This window comes from Triticum dicoccoides, chromosome 6B (genome assembly GCF_002162155.2).
Source record: "Triticum dicoccoides isolate Atlit2015 ecotype Zavitan chromosome 6B, WEW_v2.0, whole genome shotgun sequence".
Classification (NCBI taxonomy): Eukaryota; Viridiplantae; Streptophyta; class Magnoliopsida; order Poales; family Poaceae; genus Triticum; species Triticum dicoccoides.
The window spans coordinates 187,081,039-187,100,964 of NC_041391.1; the positions used below are offsets into that span (position 1 = coordinate 187,081,039).

At 46.7% G+C, this 19,926-nt stretch overlaps 1 protein-coding gene and 1 long non-coding RNA gene across 2 annotated transcripts; both read left to right on the forward strand.

Annotated features, from left to right (window-relative positions):
• Positions 1-2,780: 2,780 nt before the first annotated feature.
• LOC119321027 lies at positions 2,781-4,350 on the forward strand. Its single transcript, XM_037594883.1, has 6 exons — positions 2,781-2,860; positions 2,949-3,162; positions 3,564-3,691; positions 3,776-3,967; positions 4,045-4,120; positions 4,207-4,350. Exons 2-6 carry the CDS (start codon positions 2,980-2,982, stop codon positions 4,348-4,350), a joined length of 723 nt encoding a protein of 240 aa, XP_037450780.1. The 5' UTR covers positions 2,781-2,860; positions 2,949-2,979.
• A 12,505-nt stretch (positions 4,351-16,855) lies between these two features.
• On the forward strand, positions 16,856-18,679 carry LOC119322368. The gene is made up of 3 exons (XR_005155568.1): positions 16,856-16,935; positions 17,943-18,022; positions 18,543-18,679. It is a non-coding gene; the product is annotated as an uncharacterized LOC119322368 (long non-coding RNA).
• Positions 18,680-19,926: the final 1,247 nt, after the last annotated feature.

The window sequence follows — 19,926 nt, forward strand, 5'->3', positions numbered from 1 at the left end:
TCGTCGCCGGGGCACCGAGCTCGATTTTGTCTGCAGTAGTTCGCAGGGGCAGAGATGCCTGCCAGGCCACCTAGGAAAGGCGCCGGGAGGGACCAGGGACTGGAGGGGAGCCGGGGGGTGCGGCCAACTCCGACGGCGCCGCGTCGCCCGGGTGCTGAGAGCTCCAAAGGGACCTGTGGCTCGGCGGTGGTCTCGTTGGTCGATTGGAGGTCTCCCAGCTGCTAATCGACCTCGGCGGCCGACGGTAGTGCGGCTGCGACCATTCCGGCCCGCGTATGGTGGGGGAACGGCCGGAATCGGCGGCAGTGGAGGGGGTCGCGGCAGACGTCTCGGCCGACGGGACTGGGTGCGGCCGATGGAGTGGTGGCGGCGGCCTCCGGCAGCGATCGCGGTGGGAGGCGAGTCGGTGGCGCGAAGTTTCACTTGTTGGGGTTCCTACCGCAGCCGAATTGATTTTTGGGCAACTGCTGGTGGTGATGTATATCTGCATCAGTTGTAGCAATATTTTGGGCAGGGCCTAAAATTTTTTGGGCACCATATACCTATAGGGCTTCTATTGGAGGCGTTTTTTGCCCCAAGTGACCTAAACAGAAGTTTTCTGGGCATGGCTGCGTTTTTAGGACTGCTGTTGGAGATTCTCTTAGGTGCCATGCACACCACAGCATAAGAAGCACGAGACCGCGCTGCTCAGGTCTGATTCTAGAGAGGAGCAGAAGGAGCCACTCTGGTTCTGAATACTGAAATACATACTCATCGGGAATGTCCCACACAACTCGGAGTTTCTCCCTCAAAGCACGGGCTTTAGTGCAGTTCACCACCGCATGAAAACCATTTTCTTAAGCACACCCACATATGTTACAAATGTTGTCAGCTTCCAGGGACCTTCACCATTTGTTTCTTTTAGTGGCTAGATTGTCTGACGCCAGTCTCCAGCCAAAAACTCTAATTTTGTTTGGCACAGGCGCTTTCCAAATCAGCCACCACATGGACTGCTCCCCATCAGGATTGTTACTGCTGCTCACCATCGCCGGGTCAGCATGCTTCAGGTTGTAGGCAACCCTATCCACTGCTCTCAAAGTGCCACACATGGGTGTCCTCAAGGTCTCCTCTCGATACTTTAATCTTCACGGTCAACTCAGCATCACCTGGCTAGAAAACTTCCCTTATCAAAGGTTCATTCCACTGTCACCGCCCGACAACAGGAGACCACACGTTGTATCCTTGAACATCTCCTGCTACCCTGAATCTTCAGCGAAGGTTCCTTCAGGATCTAATTATCCCTCCAGACTGGAATAGAATTACGATTACCGATTCTCGTAACTATCCCCCTTTTTAAGCAGTTCCAAACCGAACTCAATTCCTCTCCATGCTTGGGATGCTTCACCGGTAAAAACTGTATCAAGGACATTATTAGTTTTAGTACCTCACCTTTACAAAACCGAGCACATAAATCCTCCGCCGACTCGATAACCCTCCATGCCTGCCGAACTAACAGAGCCTGGTTTAAGCACTTTGTGTCTGTAAATCCCATACTTCCACGTATTTTCGGTTTGATCGAACTGTCCCACGATGCCCAATGCACTATCTTTTTCCTGCATCTTCTCCCCACAAAAACTGCCTGATGGCCTTCATGTAATTGTTATGGGAACTTGAGGGAACTTTAAACACACTCATGGTGTATGTTGGAAGAGCCTGCGCCACTGATTGGACCAACACCTCCTTTGTTGCCATATACATGAATTTTCATTCCAATTCGAGAGCCGCTCAGTAAATCTTTTCATTGATAGGTTGGAGTATTGCCTAGGTATTTCTCTTCAAACGCGCACCTTTCCTAGTGTGGATTTCACCTCCTCTTGTCTTTCCACCTGCCATGCGCTACTGAACAAGAGCGAGCTTTTTTGTGAAGTTGGCAACTGTCCAGTGCACCCCTCAAATTTATGTATTACATTCTTCACAACCTCAGCCTGTTGTTGTTTTGCTTGGAAGAACAGGGTACTGTCATCAGCAAACAATAGATGTGAAATTCCCGGAGCTGTTCTGGTGATCTTCATGTCCGTCAGTTCCCCATCATTCATTGCTTTCTTCAAAAGCCCCGACAGATCATCTGCTAAAAGAAGCTGATACGGCGATATCGGATCTTCCTATCAAAAGAAACACAAGGTTTTCTCCTGTCTTCTCCTGCAAGACAGACTTAATACCAGAGATATGCTTCGCTGAAGGAATTTCTTCATTGAGGACTACTACTGTGTTATGCGTGGAGAAGATGTGATGGAGATCAGAGACCACTTATTTTTCAGATGTCTTTTCGCTAGAGCCTGCTGGCAATATTTTTGTCCAAATTGGAGCTCCCGACATACTGACCAGCTGCATCAACTGCATTTCCAGCCTATAACAGAGATTGCCGAACCTTTCTATATGGAAGTTATATCGTTCTAGGGCCCTCTTAGCCCTCAGCTCCTTTTCCTTTCCTGCTTGTGATATAAACCAAAATCTATAGAAAGTATGCAGCAGAGTCCTACTGTTTCTGTAAAAAGTGAAATGGTCTTTCGTTTCATTTTTTTCTTTCTGTTTTGCTATTCCTCAGTGCCGTCAGAGGAAAACAGGGGTCACGGCAGATTGCAAGGGGTCCAATAAGAGGGGCAAGTGCCCTCTCAGATACTGCAAGAGTTGCATATGTAACAGGTAAAATAATTTCCTCTCTGCTTTTTTGCTTAGAGCCTGTGGTAGGCAATTCTGTTTGGGTTTGTTTGTTGATGCTCTCTTTGTTTAACAGGTACCCTTTGATTGCGGATGAGGTGTTGAAGAAGGAGGCCTGGGAATGCCCCAAATGCAGGAATGACTGCAACTGCAGTAGGTGCAAGTAAGCAATCTGAGGCTGATGCTTGCCATGAGGGATTTTAGATTTTTGTTCTAGTTGATAGATCTCTTTATCTGGTTTTATTTGGCAGAACTAGGAAAGGGGAGGCGCCGACGGGGCGAATGGTCCGTGCTGCCAAGAGGCCGAAGGTCAACCTGGTACGAACTAAGAGCAATGATGCTCTCAAGGATGAAATAGTTGTACCCAGGGGTACTCTCGTGACTTGCATTGCAGGTATGAAGCTGCAGTATGAAGATGTTGGTGCTGCTATTCAATTTCTGGAGTTCTGCCGCTCATTTGGCAAGGTAATTACAGAAAGCAAATAGTGGTATATTTTATTTATCATTTCGTGTGAATTGGATCATTGATGCATCTAGTACTCATTTCTAAATTTGGCTTGCGTTAGCTAGTTATGGTCAGTTAGGTTGTCTGAGAATGTTGCCGAACTAAAAAAAAATCTATTGTTTTCTTATTGCTTCTGTCTTGTTAACACAAAATAGACCATCAACTTGAGGGGCATATTGTTTATGATTTCTCAATTTATAATCTAAAGAAAGTTTATTTGCAGTTTATTTTATAATCTGGCACCAAACTTGTTATATGTGTCCATAATGAAAATGTTTAACTGTTCTTAGCTGCCTGCTTGCTTTAAGAGACCTTTTCTTCTGTATTATAAATAGAATAATGTATCCAATGATTTAAGCAGATCTGCAAAATAGGGAAGGGGCAACCAGAAGAAACTCTCAGACACTTAACTCAACACAAAGAGGTGTCTTCAGTTGTTGCTGACGTTCACATAAATCTTCTGTCTGTCATAGAAAATGGCAAACTCAAGTAAGTATACTCACAAACTGCTATTCCCTTGTCATTTTGCCCATGCAGTTAATAAATGAGTAAATGAGGTTATTTTTTTCTTAGCCGTTCTGATAAGTATCCAAGACATGGAGATGAATGGATAAGGAAAGTAGGCGAGTACATCTCTTTGACATTCCATGCAGAAGATTTCACCCTTCGGTGCTTAAATCAGGGGGTATCAGGATATAGAAGTCTGAACCCTTCTTGTAAGCTGGAGGTTCTGAATTGTCTGTGTGATGAGGCATTGTCTTCTGAGTAAGTACAAGCTACCATATTTGCTGGAATAGTTCACTTCACTACTGTCATATTAATTATCTTGTAACTTCGTTCAGAAAGTTGAGGACCTGCATTGACAATAAAGATAGAAAATGTGTGGCCACACAAGAAATCAAAGCTGCAACCAGAAAGGTACTTATCTTGGGAAGTTCCTTTTTTTGTGTGGTCAAGTCGCTTGGTTGACATTAATGATCATCGTTTTTTGTCTTGTTTCATAGCAAAAGGAGCTAAAAAGAAGATACGATGACATGACTAAAACAATCCAAGGAGGAGATACTGCTAACAATGAGGAAGCTAATGATATCCTTTCTCAAATAAAGGAAGCAGAAGAAGTCAAGCAGGCTGCCCAGAATGGTCTGTGACAGTATGGCTTGATATATCTTCATTTCCTGCGCTCAATTTGTTTAGCTTTCTTCATCTGTGCAGTTATCAATCTGTTTGATATCTTTCACTTTTGTTTATTATATTATTTCACGTCGTCTATATTATACCATTCTGCACCTATATATTTTTTTCTAGAAAATATCTTTGTAATATAAGTACTTTATTAGGTTTTATTACTCCCCATAGTCCACAAAAACATAACTTTTTGGGCATAGCTGTTTTAGAACTTTTAAAACTTTAGCCACCAATATCTTCTAAAATGTTTCGATTGAGTGTGAGAAAACCATATATATAGATTTGTGTAAAAGATACTAGCACAATATAACAATTTTATTAGGTTTTGGAGTTGTAAAAAAATAGAAACTAATATTATATGTACTATTGTGGTAATTGTGCTAGCGTTCAAAACACTATCTTCTTAAAGACCGGAGGGAGCAGTAGAAGAAATGGTCAACATTAAGACTGGAGGGAGTGTCTAACTTTCACTAACATCAAATTGTTTGCCTACCATCCATGAATGCGTACTGACTATAGGTTAACAAATTGAAAAAATAAATGCAAGTATTATATAAACATATTGTTTGAGTAGTCCAACCCAATTGTGTTATGCATGTGGACATTCTTTTGAAACCCTGGACCGTAGAACAATCGATCTACGATAATTTTCATTAATATAAACAGTACTCCCTCCGTCCCATAATGTAAGACGCTTTTTGGCACTAATGTAGGACGGAGGGAGTATGTTACAAATAGGGGGAGCAAAATGAAAGGAAACTACAAAAGGCCTACTGATAAAAGAGAGTTGTCCAGTCCCAGCTCTAGGTATCATGATCATAGTACTAGAAGTTTACCGAGGACCACTCCTAGAAACAAAAGTAGAATCAAATCATCTTTAAGGGCATATCTCCAAATTCTGAATGGCTGGACTGGAGTTTCTGAATATCTTCCATTTCTCTGAAGCCAGATGTTCCAGCATCCCAGGACAATCTCCATATTAATAGCATTTGGTAGATCCTCAAGAGCCAACAATGTATCTTCATAACCAGAAGTACCTACTTTTCTTCCAGGAATGAGAGTGTTCCAGCAACTTTGAGCAAAATTGCAATCCCAAAACAGATGCATACATGTTTCTTCACATTGATGATTACATATAGGACAAGAGTGATCAGTCATCATGAAACCTTTTCGTTTCAGCAAGGATCTTGTGCTAATTCTATTATGCATAGCTAACCAGAAAAAATCTTATGCTTGAGTCTACAAACAATCTTCTAGATTAATTTGAAAACTTTTAGAGCCTCAAAATCTCCCATCAGGTGTATACATTTTCATAAAGGAGAATTTGTCAGTAATTCCATTGCATTGCCATCTGTCCTTACTATTCTGATCAACCAGTGGGATTATACTTGGGACTTATGATTATATGCTTGATTAGACAAAGACATATGAAAGTTATCAGCCCAATCCCTTCTTGCACTAAAATTTTGCAAGATTCTTTTTCATTTCTAGCAAAATAATGTAACTCAAGGAATTTCTGAAGCAACAGCAAGTCAGACCGTTTATCCTGACAGAAAAGAATTGTGTCCCCTTGTCCCACAGAATATGAGGCAAAATCTTTAAAAGATGGCAGTGGCTTCAAATACACGTGGACATAACCATCCAAGAGAAGATAACCTCTTTTTTTCCGGGTGAATAGGTGTTAAGTCTTTTCAGCCTTAGCCTTATATTATATGTCACATAACTAACCGTGTAATTAGGATTTAATATTTAACCTTTTTCTTGGATTAGCGTAGAGACATGAAATGATATACTAATTAAGTAATTAGTATATAGGCTTAAGATATTCTAGGTTATTTTGCACTAACTAATACATGTGAAATTAATTGAAGAGCGGAACTGATACTGGTACCACAATAGGGTTTATGGATATGGATAGTAAAGGATACCACAAAAGGAAACATATGGTAATATGTCGATACCTTAATTTATACATATGTACTCCATGATATTGTAACAATGGGATGTAAGTTTTTTTAAGACTCGTCTTAAAATGGAACTTGACCAACCTTTGAGTCAAGTAAATCATGACTGATATCTGTTGGCTAACTTGTTTCCACTATTAGTGCTTTCTGTTCCCGTTTATGGAGAGCATGCACAACTACAGCCATTACAAGCACCTATGAAAAGGAAAAACAGAGAACACAACTTGCAAAAGACGAAGCATTCCACGCTTGGCATTGAAGAAATCATGGCCGGAGCAGCTAAGCAAGACATAACCGACCATCATAGGGGAATTATGCTCCATGTAGGACCTTGGGACTGGAGGAAGCAAAACACCTTCCATCTCTATCATTGCAGAGGGACCCTACTTCCTTGCCTTGGAACGGAAGGCACTGCTCTGTCGGGATTCAGAGTTGCTCACCCAAGAGCTAGAAGGATGCCAGCCTCGCAGCGCGAAGTAGCCCTAGAACTACCACCTACACTCGGAATATACCTTGTCGGCAACCCGCCGTTGTCCACGCACAACCAAAAGGAGCTAGAAAGGTACCAGGGACAATCGCCGAAGGAGGCAGCAAAGCATCGAGATGACACGAAGAGCGGCAAGGGAGCAGAGCAACTGACTGCAAAGAAATTCTGTGAGTCCTCGGCTTTCGCTGCGCCAAGGGGAACCCTATCCCCTTCCGCAAGGATCGAAGACGCTGCACCACTGAAACCGAGTAATGCAGACCGTTATTGGGGAGCACCAACTTGAAGGACGTTTTCGGCACCTCTTTCTCTCTCCTCCTCCACTTTGTTGCGAATATCTTCATCATGGCACCCGATTGTAAGGTTCTACTCCCCCTTACTCGAAATACTTGCATTCCTTGTGGGAGGGGTGTAGCAGGTTCATATTAAAGCCATTGGCTATGACTTTAAGGTATGTACTTGCATGGGCATTAATCAACTAATTCAAAGTCAATGTAAGCTAGTTATCCAACTTGAGGGGCGGAGTAAGGTTTTTGAGATGCAACAACAACCTGGCATTATCCTTGCGGCGAGAAGAAGACGTTACAGACCATCGGGCCCATTGTTTTTTATCTTGCCAAAATACAAGCAACTGTGAAAAGGATGCGTACAATGACGATAATGGAAATATGAATGTCGCATAGTGTTCTACAGGTGTCACCAATCTACCAATTTTGATGTGGAAAGCCTTGCTCTTTTCACCATTGGACAACTTCCATTTTTGGCCCACCACTGCTAGAAAACTTAGATCACCATTTGGTGAATGTACTAAGCTAAAGATCCCTCATGGCACATTCGAGAGTCATGGTGATCCTAAGACACGCACACAGGCAAGATTAGTTGGACATACACATGATGAACGGTATCCATGTGATAGTGAATTCAATATTCCTCATATGGCAACAAATTTAGGATATATAGTAAGCACAAAATGGCAATCCATATTAACCCAAGCATGTCAAAGGGGAGGGGTGGAGAGCGGAAGTTGTAGAGGATGGAGAAGGAAAGGCAAAAATGCATTCTAGAGGCAGAGACATGGAGACAATGGTGAAGAATTATTGTCGAAGAGTACCAGAGAGTCTGAGAAGAGTTGAGAGAAGAAGAAAGGACGGGCCTCAAAGAAGAAGCATACCCAGGACGACTCGTAGTAACATGACTCGCTTCTTCCTATGGTGGTGGCAAGAAAGAGAGCCAACAATGGCTACTTCATGGGATATCTTCCACCCTCTAGGGTCCTTTTCCCCTTTGATACTTTAGGTGTGAAACCCTTGTCTTAAGAGGCTCTTTGCCTTATGTAATGCTCTTATTACTCTTGACAAAATCCATATTGTCTTGGTGTCACCCAAACCATCTAGGCATTCGCCTAGCAAAATTTACTAGGATGATGACCCTCGTGTTTGCTTTGGATCTCACGGATGCTATGTCAATGCCAAGATGATATCCCCACCCTAGAGTGTGCTAAATTGTTACGGTCGGTTATTGCAATAGCGTGGAACCATGGAGGAATAGAAGATTCGGCAAGCCTCATAAAAGCAATACTTGATGCCAACAATGGCCCTACTAGTATAAGGGCATGCTGTCATGGTCTTGCTTTTGCTAATCCTAGCGACATGCTAGGTCAGCTAATAAGGTTGCTCTATATTACAACTAAGAATTAATTTCAGGAGCAGTATTCCATTGCTTCCCTCCGCTATTTACAATAAGTGCATCACTTGGTTATCAGACTAGCATATCATATCGGCATGGCATGGAGTTTTATAATCCGATGAACTTACAAGTGATATGAGATTTTGTAGTTCTATGAGATATCAGTGTTTTCGGAGGATAGCCATTCAATTTGTTGAAGTGTATATGTGGATTGCCTAGGCCTTTCCATCAGTTCGGACTTTTGGTTGTGTTGGCTAGTACATGAAGCTTAACATGGTGTAAATCTGGATTGCCTAACTAGCCCTTTCCATAAGTTCAGACTTTTGGTTTTGTTGGCTAGTGCATGAAGCTTAACATGGTATTAGAGCCAAAGGTCTCAATTTCAGGTCCTGGCTTGTATCCACGTATAGGCCGCTTGAGCTATATCTCTGAGTCTATTCATGTGTTGACATCCCGCGCCACACGTGAGAGGGGGTGTTGTGGATTTCCTAGCCCTTTCCATCATTTCGGACTTTTTGCTGTGTTGGCTAGTGCATGAAGCTTAACATGGTGTAAATGTGGATTGCCTAGCTAGCCCTTTCCATAAGTTTGGACTTTTGGTTGCGTTGGCTAGTGCATGAAGCTTAACATGGTATCAGAGCCTAAGGTCTTGACTTCAAGTCCTGGCTTTCGCAATTTATCCAAAAATTGCTGCTGCCCACTCTGTGTCCACGTATAAGCCTCTTGAGTTGTGCCTCTGAGCCTATTCATGTGTTGACATGCCGCACCACACGTGAGAGGGGTTGTTTTAGTGTGAATGTGGATTGCCTAGCCCTTTTCACCAAGGCGTTGGCTAGTGCATGAAGCTTAACACAATTCACCAAGGCATATTAAATGAGATGGTGTACCACAGGTAAATGGCTCATCCATCATACGGGAAAACATATACCTCTCCGTTGAAGTCATTTGTAAGCATATGTGCTTGTTTGGATAAACCTGACAATGGAGACAATCACTAATAGCTTTCCTAAACTACAACATTAGAATGTGTTGTCTTTCCAAGGCTGGAGATCGTGATCAGTGCATGCGTTTTGAAGGGGAGTTAATACGAATATCAATTATTAGGTTTGGTCACTTCTTTTGGTTATATCGTAAGTTACTACCTTATCAATCAGTTACAATGAAATTAGGTTCCATGTTTGTGCGATTCTTATAAGATTGGACTTGCTATATTAGGGGCACAAGGCAATAATTTTTGTCTCATCTCTACCGTGGGTGTTGTCATCCCTACGCATCCTCTCTATTCTACAAATCCCCTTTCCTCTTTGATCGCGTATCATCGCCACCCTAAGCTATGTCTTGCATTGCCAACTTAATTTCCAAGATCAAGCAACGAGGATGTGGCAACTTGTCATCAGAGCCATTGTCTTTGTCTTATCAATGCGCAACTGTTGTGACCATGACTCAGCTCACACTAAAATTTAATTATCAAAGCGTGAACGGAGCAACTTGTTTATTATGTGTGACAAGTAACCATTGACAACTCAACATTCGTTGGCATGCATTAGGAATCCACAAACATCGATTTGTTCTTCATGTGAGCCTGTTGAGAAGAACACGACACGCATCACTGGGCCCTTAGACATACATTGACATGCTACCAACATCAGCAGGATCCAAGTTGTTCTTATCATTTATCAACATAGATAGCCACACAACATCATTGGGAATTTCCTCGTGTCGCCGATGTTGTTGTTATTTTGGCATCACCGTTGTTGTTAACCACCGGGTTGCTCATCATGCAGCCATTCAAGTCAGATTTGCCTGAGCTTATGGACATTACTCACATTTGCTGCCTCATACTGAATGTTGGTGGACCACCACTATAAAGGGCTTATGCCTCAGATAAGACGAGTCATTCTGCCGAGGTCAAGCCTGGTTGCTGGCGAATTACAACACCACGATAAGTTGTCTTGCTAGTGGGAGAAATGTGGTGCACGTTGCATGTAAGAGAAGCAATATAATCAACACTTGGTCATATACGTTTAGTTAGTTTGGTCCACTTATATTTGAGTCCAGTATCTTCCTTGGCTGCCCAATAATGTTGCATGAACTCCTTTATACACACTCTTTGTCCTACCAAACTTCTTCCTCTTTGTTCTCCGTGCCATATCACTCCTTGTCTTTGCCATATCACTATGGAATAATCTTTTTGCATCTCGTTTCTTGTCCTACGATCTATCACAGTTCTTACTGTGTTCCCCATCGGGACACAATAGTATTCACTTGGAATCTAGTCTAGGTTAAATAGAGCGTTGCTATGGTGAATCTAGCTGGTGCTAGCATGAAGTTGTACAATTGGTGTTAGAGCTTAAAGAAGGTGTGGACCATGGGCTGCTTGAGGTTTACAGCAAATACTCCTAAAGCCAGGTCTGGGCAATAATATTGATTAAGTCGTCATAACTTGTCCTACTTAAAGGGTGGTCAATATGAGATACACATCAAAAATTCAAACTGAGAATTTGGTATCACGATATTTTTCCTTTAATTTGATACAAAAGTCGGTCTTAAATCAGAACTAAAGTAATTAATCCCTATTTATAGGTAATAAGGTTTACCATGAGGAACCCTTTACTTTGAAGCTCACATAATCTTTCATTGACAACATTTAGTATGCAAAATAAGCATAATCCGAGTGTCTAAGGTTTTCTTTTTCAACTAATTTATCCTCTACTTGCAACTTATTGTTTATTTTTGTGATCATAATTTGCATAATGTGAAGTCTTAGACTGGCCGGGTAGTTTACCAGAACGTGAGCTAACTGAAAATGTTCATTTTATTCTCTTAACATTTCAAGCATACACTGGTTGTTTATTTTACTACAACCAAATTTAGCCTAATTCAGTTGGTGGGTGGTGTAGACGTGTACATCACCACTTAGGTCTGAGTCTCGTTTGAGTTAGGGTGCCTTTCTTATCCTTCTGTTTTGTCATGTGATGTTTAAAAAGTCCAAGCTTTGTTCAGAAAAATAAAGGTATATAGCTGTTCTGTATTAATTTTCTTCTTGTACTTTCCAATTGTGCCAGAATTGGAGATACTGAAACGTGTTCATAGGACCACTTCTGTTATGGAAGACAAAGGAGTAAAATACTGGAAGCTGGGTAGCTATCGACGTCGGCCCCCCTGGTGACAACCCGGGGGCCGGCGGAGACTACCACGGCCGCCACCGCTCTCGTTCTATCCGCTCGGATGAGGAGGGGGCGTCCGAGGACTCCCGCTCCCCATCCCCCTCGCCCCCTCCCCTCCGTCTGCGGGGGGCAAGGGCCGCCAGGCCGCCTCTCGCCCCCCCCGGTGGATGGCCCGCCGATCTCTGACGTGTCGCCATCCGAGGGGAGCGACATCTTCAGTGTGGGCCTGGTGGTCTGCCCGGCCTCCTCCCCGCGCTCCCCCACCTCGTCCCCGCCACCTGTGCTGGCCCCGGTCGGCCTGCTCGGCGGCCTGCTCTCCGACTCTTCGGCGGCGCCCGCGGGTGGGGGGACGCCTCCTGTGGTTGTCCCCCCCACTCCGGCTTCGCCTCCCCCCGTCGCCGTCTCCTCCCCGCAGCCTGACGCTCCTCCGGCCCCGTCGTCTCCACGGGCTCCCTCGGAGGCCTGCTCTCCGGACCCAGTGCGCCTCCTCCCCCTCTGGCCGCACCATCACCACCGGCCCAGATCTTCCTCGACTGTGCTGGGTCGGGACTGCTGCCCTCCCCTCCGTCGTCTCCTGGGGTGGGGGCGGCCCGGATCATCACGCCTCTGGCGGCCCAGCCCCCCTCTCCCCGGTCTGCCGCCTACTCCCGTCGCAGTCGGTCTGCCTCCTCCCCGGTGGTGGCCTCCCGCCGGAGTGCTCGGTTGGACGCTGCCCACCCTGAGGGCAGCCCGGCGCTGCCCATCCCTGAGCGGGCGGAGCTCCGCGCTGCCGCCCGTAACCTGGAGCCAGGTACGCCCTCCATTCCCCCCTCTGCTTCGTCTTGTTCTTTCTCTGCGCTTGAGTCTGTTCCGCTGGGTCATCTCGCCAAAGTGGCCTCCGACTCCGCGATCATTTTCCGAGGGGAAGTTGGCCCCCCTCTCGCCCAGATCGTGGCCATCAGAGCCCGTGAGGTCCTCGATGGGAAACTTGCGAAGGCCCGGGCGGCCCTCCTCGTTCCCCCAGCCGCCTCTACATCTGGGGGATCTTCCTCTCCGCCTCGGCCGTAGCCGATGGCCCCTCCTCCCTCGGTGGCCGTGCCAGAGATTCGGGGACGCACCCGCTCCCGCACGGCGGCCCTTCGTGCGCTTAGCGCTTCCTGTGTTCTGGGGTCAAGCAGCCCTCCAATGGCTCCTTAATGCGGGCCCTCTTCTGGAACATCCGCGGCTTCGGCCATGATGGCCGCTGCCGCCAGTTAGTGGAATACATGCGAGATGAGCACATCGACATCGTGGCTGTGCAAGAGACCATGCGTCGCGATTTTGCGCTCCCTGAGCTTGACCGGCTGAGCTCTCACCTCTTTGCGTGGCACTGGCTCCCTTCTAGTGGGAGCGCGGGCCACTCGGGTGGCATCCTTTTAGGTGTGAAGGATGCCACCTTTGAGGTGGGCAGCATGGATAGGGGCGAATTCTTCGTCAGCATGGAGCTTTTCGAGAGGTTGCTCAACTTCAAGTGGGAGATCATCATTGTCTATGGACCGGCCGATCATAGTAGGTCGGCCTCCTTCTTGGAGGAGCTCCACCGGAAAATCTCGACCGCCTCCCTCCCCGTGGTTGTCGGGGGCGACTTCAACCTGCTGCGCGTTGCGGAGGACAAGAACAATGGCAATGTTTGCTCTGCCCGGATGGACATGTTTAACGACTTCATTGCCGACCTCGCCCTCCGGGAGATTGATCGGGTTGGGGCCCGTTTTACTTGGACCAACCGACAAGCCTCCCCGACCCTGTCCGTCTTGGACAGGGTCCTAGTTTCCCCGGAATGGGACCTCCGATGCCCCCTAGCCTCTCTTCGCGCCATCACCCGGATTGGTTCCGACCACGTCCCCTTGCTCCTCTCCTCCGCGGACGAGCGTCCGCCGATCCCCCCTCGGTTTCAGTTTGAGACCTTCTGGCTTTCCCAGGCCGGGTTTACCGACGCCGTCTGTGCTCGGTGGATCGAGGCTCGGGCCCACCCCCACCCTCGCCCCCTTTTGCTATTGACGCGTGGCACTTCTGTGCGAAGCGTGGCCGGCAATTTATGAAGGGCTGGGGGGCGAACCTGGGCCGTGACGCCAGGGAGCGTAAGAAGGCGTTGCTCACCGCGATCCAGGCCCTCGACTTTCGGGCTGACGCGGTGGGTCTCTCCCCGGACGAGTGACTCTCCCGCTATGACCTCGAAGACCAGCTCTCCGTGATTTACACCGATGAGGAAGCCTATTGGCGCCTTCGGGGCGCTCAGCGTTGGGTCCTGAAGGGTGACGCGAATACGGCTTACTTCCAGGCGATTGCCAACGGGCGCCGTAGACGCAACACCATTCCCTGCCTTTGGGATGGGGTAACCCTCCTCCAGGACCCCCGGGACATCCGCTCCCATGTCGACGGCTTCTATCGTTCCCTCTTCTCTCCCGCTCCTCGGAGCGGCATCTCCCTCGCCCCTGATTGTTGGGCCGGCGCCCAACTTGTCTCTGACGCAGAGAACGCGTCCCTGACGGCCCCCTTCTCTGAGCAGGAGGTCTGGGAGGCCATCAAGGGTATGAACTCCTCCTCTGCTCCGGGCCCGGATGGTCTTCCGGTCATTTTCTTCCAGACCTTCTGGAACGTGATTAAACCAGAGGTCATGGCCATCTTTGATGAATTCTTCGTGGGATCTATTGACCTAGGCCGCCTCAACTTCGGGACCATCTCCCTCATCCCCAAGGTCCCTGGGGCGACTGACATCCGCCAGTTCTTCCCGATTACGGTCATTAACGTGATCTTCCGGATCCTGGCCAAGGGGTACGCCAATAGGGTGACCCTGCTTGCAGATCGGATTACCCACCCTAACCAATCAGCCTTCATTAAGGGTCGGTACATCCTGGATGGTGTCCTGGTGCTTCATGAGGTTCTTCATGAGGTCCGGGTCAAGCGCCTGAAGGCGGTCTTTCTGAAGATCGATTTTCACAAAGCCTATGATACGGTTAGCTGGTCCTTCCTTAGGGAAGTCCTTCTTCGGAAGGGCTTTGACGACCGGTGGATCACGAGAGTCATGCAAATGGTCTCTTGCGGTCGCCCGGCGGTAAGCATCAACGGCGAGATCGGTCCCTTCTTCCCTACCCTATGTGGGGTGCGCCAAGGCGACCCCTTCTCCCCGTTCCTCTTCAATATGGTCGTGGGCGCTTTGGCCTCCATTCTCGATAAGGCTAAAGCCGCGGGCCACATCCGAGGTATTACCCCCCACCTCTCTGGGGGCTCGGGAATCTCCATCCTCCAGTATGCTGACGACACGATCATCATGGTCGAAGGCTCGGAGATGGACATCACCAACCTCAAGTTCCTCCTTCTTTGCTTCCAACAGATGTCGGGCCTCAAGATCAACTTTGATAAGAGCGATGTTATGGTGATGGGATATTCCCCCGCTGAGTCTGTGGCCATTGCCAACAGACTTAATTGCCGCTTGGGCTCTTTCCCCACTACCTACCTTGGGACGCCCATTAGTGACTCGCGCCTCTCTGTCACAGACCTACGCCCCTCCGTGACCAAGCTCCAGACCAGATGCGAGCCCTGGCAGGGGAGGTGGCTTTCCAAGGCGGCCCAGACTATCCTTATCAACTCCTCCCTCTCCAGCCTCCTCTTGTTTCTTATGAGTTTCTACAGCCTCCATGAATCTCTCCATAAGGAGATCGCCAAAATCTAGTCCCGATTCTTCTGGGCTGGCGAGCATGGCAAGCAGAAGTATCACATGGTCAGCTGGCCTGACATCTGCAAGCCCAAGGAGCAGGGTGGATTGGGCATCATGTGCTCTAAACGGATGAATATTGCCCTTCTATCCCGGTGGCTTTGGCGTATCACGCAGGGTCATGGTGGCCTCTGGCTGGACATTATCCGGAATAAGTACCTGCGTGGTCAACCCCTTGCCTTCTGCCAGAAATCGGGAGGTTCTCAGTTCTGGCAGTCCCTCATCCAGCTTCTTCCGGTGCTCCGCATTGGTACCTCTATCTCGGTGGGGTCCGGCCTCTCGACGCTCTTCTGGTTTGATCGCTGGGCCGGCGACTCTCCCTTTGCAGCCCGCTTCCCCACCCTCTTCTCTATCGCTGTCGTCCCCATGATCTCTGTTGATAGGGCCCTTCTTGACTTAGGGCGCCTCGCTTTCCGTCGGTCATTTGGGCCGGCGGAATCCACCGCCTGGCGTGAGTTGCTTGACTGCGTTGCTCTGCATGAGCCGGTGGTGGATGGGGATCAGGATCTTGTGCGCTGGCACCTGGAGCCGTCGGGCCAGTTCTCTACCAAATCGCTATACTTGGCCATTGCCCCCTCCTCCGCTCCCCTCCCCCTATCGATGGTGTGGTCCGTCCCCGTCCCCCTGAAGATTCGCATCTTCATGTGGCAGTGGATCCGTGGACGGATCCCGTCCGGTGTGGAGGTCCGCAAGCGTAATGGCCCGGGCACTGGTATCTGCCCCCTCTGTGCTGTTCCCGAGGACTCCAACCACATCTTCTTCGCCTGCGTCTCCGCCCGGTTCCTCTGGAGCTGCTTTCGCGAGATTGTCGGTGGGAGTTGGTGCCACACCAATTTCCCGGACTTATTTGCTGAACTCCAATTGTCCCCTTCATCCTCTCGCCACATTAGGTGGCTCGAGGTTGGGGTCCTTGCCTGGACGCTTTGGACCGTTCGCAATAAGCTAGTGATCCAGCGTACTCCTCTTCGTCGCGCTATTGATGCTCTCTACAAATTCTCGGGTTTCTTGCAGCTTTGGCGGCCGCTTAGCCGCCCCCTGGATCGGGACGCCATCTCTGCCTTCATCGCCGATCTCCGCTCGATGGCCGTCCGCCTGTCGCCCCCGCCGCCGCCGCCTCCGCCGGAGCCTGACTAGATCGCCTGCACTGGGCAGGCTATGTTTTTTCTCTTTCTTCTGGGCTTGTTGAGCTGTGCCCTCAGCAGAACCTTAATACTTTGTTGTGGTACTTGGGTGGTGTGTGTGTGTGGACCTGTTGTGGTTGTATGTCTTGTGGCGGTTTGCTTTATTTATAAAGCGGGGCGAAAGCCTTTTTCGGTAATTACAATATAAGCATAATGCGTCAAGGTTTGTAACTATTACGAGGTTAGTTTTCATTTTACTCATTAGCAATATATAGTGACTAGCAATACCATGGTTATATCAGAATTCGATGAAGAAAATAGAACGAAGAAAAAAGACATGTGGTTCATGTTCACTGAAGACGAACATAAAGTAGTTGAAGATCATGTAACTACAAGGTAATGAGTTCATCCAATCTAATTTTCAGTATCCCTCTTTCCTAAAGCTTGTATACCTGCTGCTTCAGTGATTTTCTGCCACCAATGTGTTTTCTGTAGTTACCCCATCTGCTATTTAATGCTGGACCTGCTAAATTAATTACGTAAAAAAAACTCATTTTTGGTATTGTGTATTTGTGCTGCCATGTTTGGGAAATTGAACATTATAGTAATGTAATTGAAGCATAATGCTATGAAGTGCTACCGCTGTTCATTAATATAAGACGCTTTGGCAGTTTAAATTAATACAGAGGGAGCATTAATGAACAGAGGGTGTAGCATTCTAAGAAAGGATCATATATATTTTTTCCTGTCTTACAGTCAGCTGTCAAAAGGCTTTCCTTGGCAATACATTTCACATGTTCATGAAAAGCAGTAGCTAGCCAGCATTCACCATCACCAGTATTTCATCTGCGGATGCTTCAATAAAGTTTCATTGGTGATATGGTTATTTTTTAGGAAGGTTACCGATTTACTTTGAAAGGTTCTCCAAATAAGCTTAGGTGAACTTTTTTTACTACTTGTGGTTTTCTGGATGCTTGAATAATGTAGTCTGGAGTTCCTAAACAGATAGTTGATGCCTTAATTTCATGGAGTTTTAGTCCGCTCTTTCTTTTTGGAAACCAATAGTCCGAGTCTTAGTTTCTTCACATCTTGTCTCGAGATAAAATTTTATTTGTATACTATTATAACCAATATATATGTTCTGTAAAGCCATGCTCAGTTGCTCACCTGTTCGCGTCTTGCACAACATCATTGATCTTCTGGCGGATGATTTTTTTCATTCCTTCCTTCTCTGCATAGAACTGCGTGTCATTATGTTTGGTGTTAACAAATTTCCTATTTAGATTGGGCTGGATATTTTGTTTTCCATTTCTTTTAACCTGAGAAGTTCTACCAGCTTGGTAAGTTGGCCTTCATTCTCAATATGGAAGTAATTGTTGGCTAACCCAGTATTTTTTAAATAGGTCCCGACGTCTGCGGAGAAATCATAACTGGGTGTAATGATTTACTGATCCCAGTCTCCTGCTCGTTCAACTGGTTGATGGTATTTACTTGTCCTTTCTTTGTGCCCTTATTTTTACGGGTTCCGGGATACACCACATTTCCTTCACAGGCAAATGGAAATATGTTCTTTTACAACCACACCGTCACTATTTATGTTCTAACAGAAAAGCATATATAAAGTTATAAACCCCTTGCCCATGCTATATCAGGAAGCATATGTAAAAGATATAGTGGAGATGTGCAGAAATTTGCACAGGGGATCTCAGTTGCTTCTTCAAACCCCTTCCCCCATGCTATATCAGGAAAAAGCTAGTGCGTGTAACAGAATATCATTTATGCTAGTGTTGCTGGCATTGCCCCCGAAATAATACTTTTAGCTAGTTTATAAAAATTAGCTAGGATAAAACTATATTTTATATGCCACCGTAACGTGTGTCATCGCATCGAACTACCTAAGTATTTACGCTCTTAGTATCTTTAATGATTACTGATCCAAGTATTCAGTTCAGAATGGGGACTGTGAATTCTTCTCATCTTGTGTTGATCTTCTGTTTTGGCAGGTGAATGGACTAGTCGAGACGTGGGAACATGTGCAAGGTAGAGGCCATAAGCAGATGACAGTTTTCCTACAGGAAAGTTATACAGTTACAGAACAGTCAACAGTTCTTGAAGATTGAGTCACCACATTTAAATTCAAACCTTGTGGCATATCTTCATATGGAAACTCAGCAAGACTTCGTAGCACCTTCTAAAGTTTGTTCCCTCGATGTTTTGAAATTGAGGGAAATTTATCATTATCATTTGTATGGCGTACAGTCAAATTTACCTGTTTGTGTTGTATTTATATAATTATTAATCGTTCTATAGCAGCAAAGGATTATTTCCAGTCTCAAACATGAGAGCTTTGAATGATTATTGATGCTTGGAGAGATAGTCTCTAGAGTTGCTGTCCGGGGAAACGGCATTGTTGCTGCCTTTCTGAAGGGCCAGCGTGTGCGCCGCTGCACTCGGGCGGCCACAACATGCCTAGGTGGTTCAAATCCTGCAAGGCCGCAAGGTGTTACATCTGATCAGGGTTTTTTTTTTAAATGGACTGATTAGGTAAATATATCACTTGCTTGCAAAACACACTTGGATTATTCAGTCGAGATGGGGGCGATGCAGTCGGTGGCGCTCCTGGCGAGACCGAGCTAGGACCTAGCCGGAGGTGAGGATAAAGTGGCTAGCCAGCAAAGGCGAGGATGAGGCTACCTTTTCGTTTTCGCTACCACTTGGATTAGATAGCTACCGAGCCGAAGGAGGGGACGACATGGCTGGACACGGCGTTTGAACAGGACCTCGCCTGCCGTTGGGGAACATGCTAGGGGAGAGCGGAGAGAAATCGGGCAAGGGAGAGATCGTGCTCTGAGTTCTTTCTTACCTAAAAAGTGGTTGGTCGGAGGAAGAAGAAAAGGGTAACTGATGCATAGGTGCCCCCAAAGAAAAGGGTAAACATCAAAGGAATGGGGTGAAGAATCTGAAGATAGGATTTTGATTCATGGGAGGCTAATCAGAAGGCTAATGAAAGCACATACGTACTTTCTACTACCCAAAAACCCTAGCTAAAGGCCTCTCATCTTTGACCTATAAGACGGAAGATGTGGCGGAGAGCTTTCTGCCAGCAATTGTGTGCCACTGCGGCATCCCGTCTAGTGGATCTGCAACATATCCTTGGGTGCTAGCTCACTAAACTCATGTGGCAGCACAGGGTGTTGTTGAGTCAAGGTTCTCTGTCCGTCAGATGCAACATACGGTAGTGGGGAATGAAGTCTAGTTACTGTGATGATGCATGCTCAACGTCGTCATGTTTTTTTTAAATGTCACCATGTTTTGCCTTAGATACAGTTATAAAGGTGAGCTAGAAAAGTAAACAATAAGAAATATGTGACCATCCACAAAAGATCC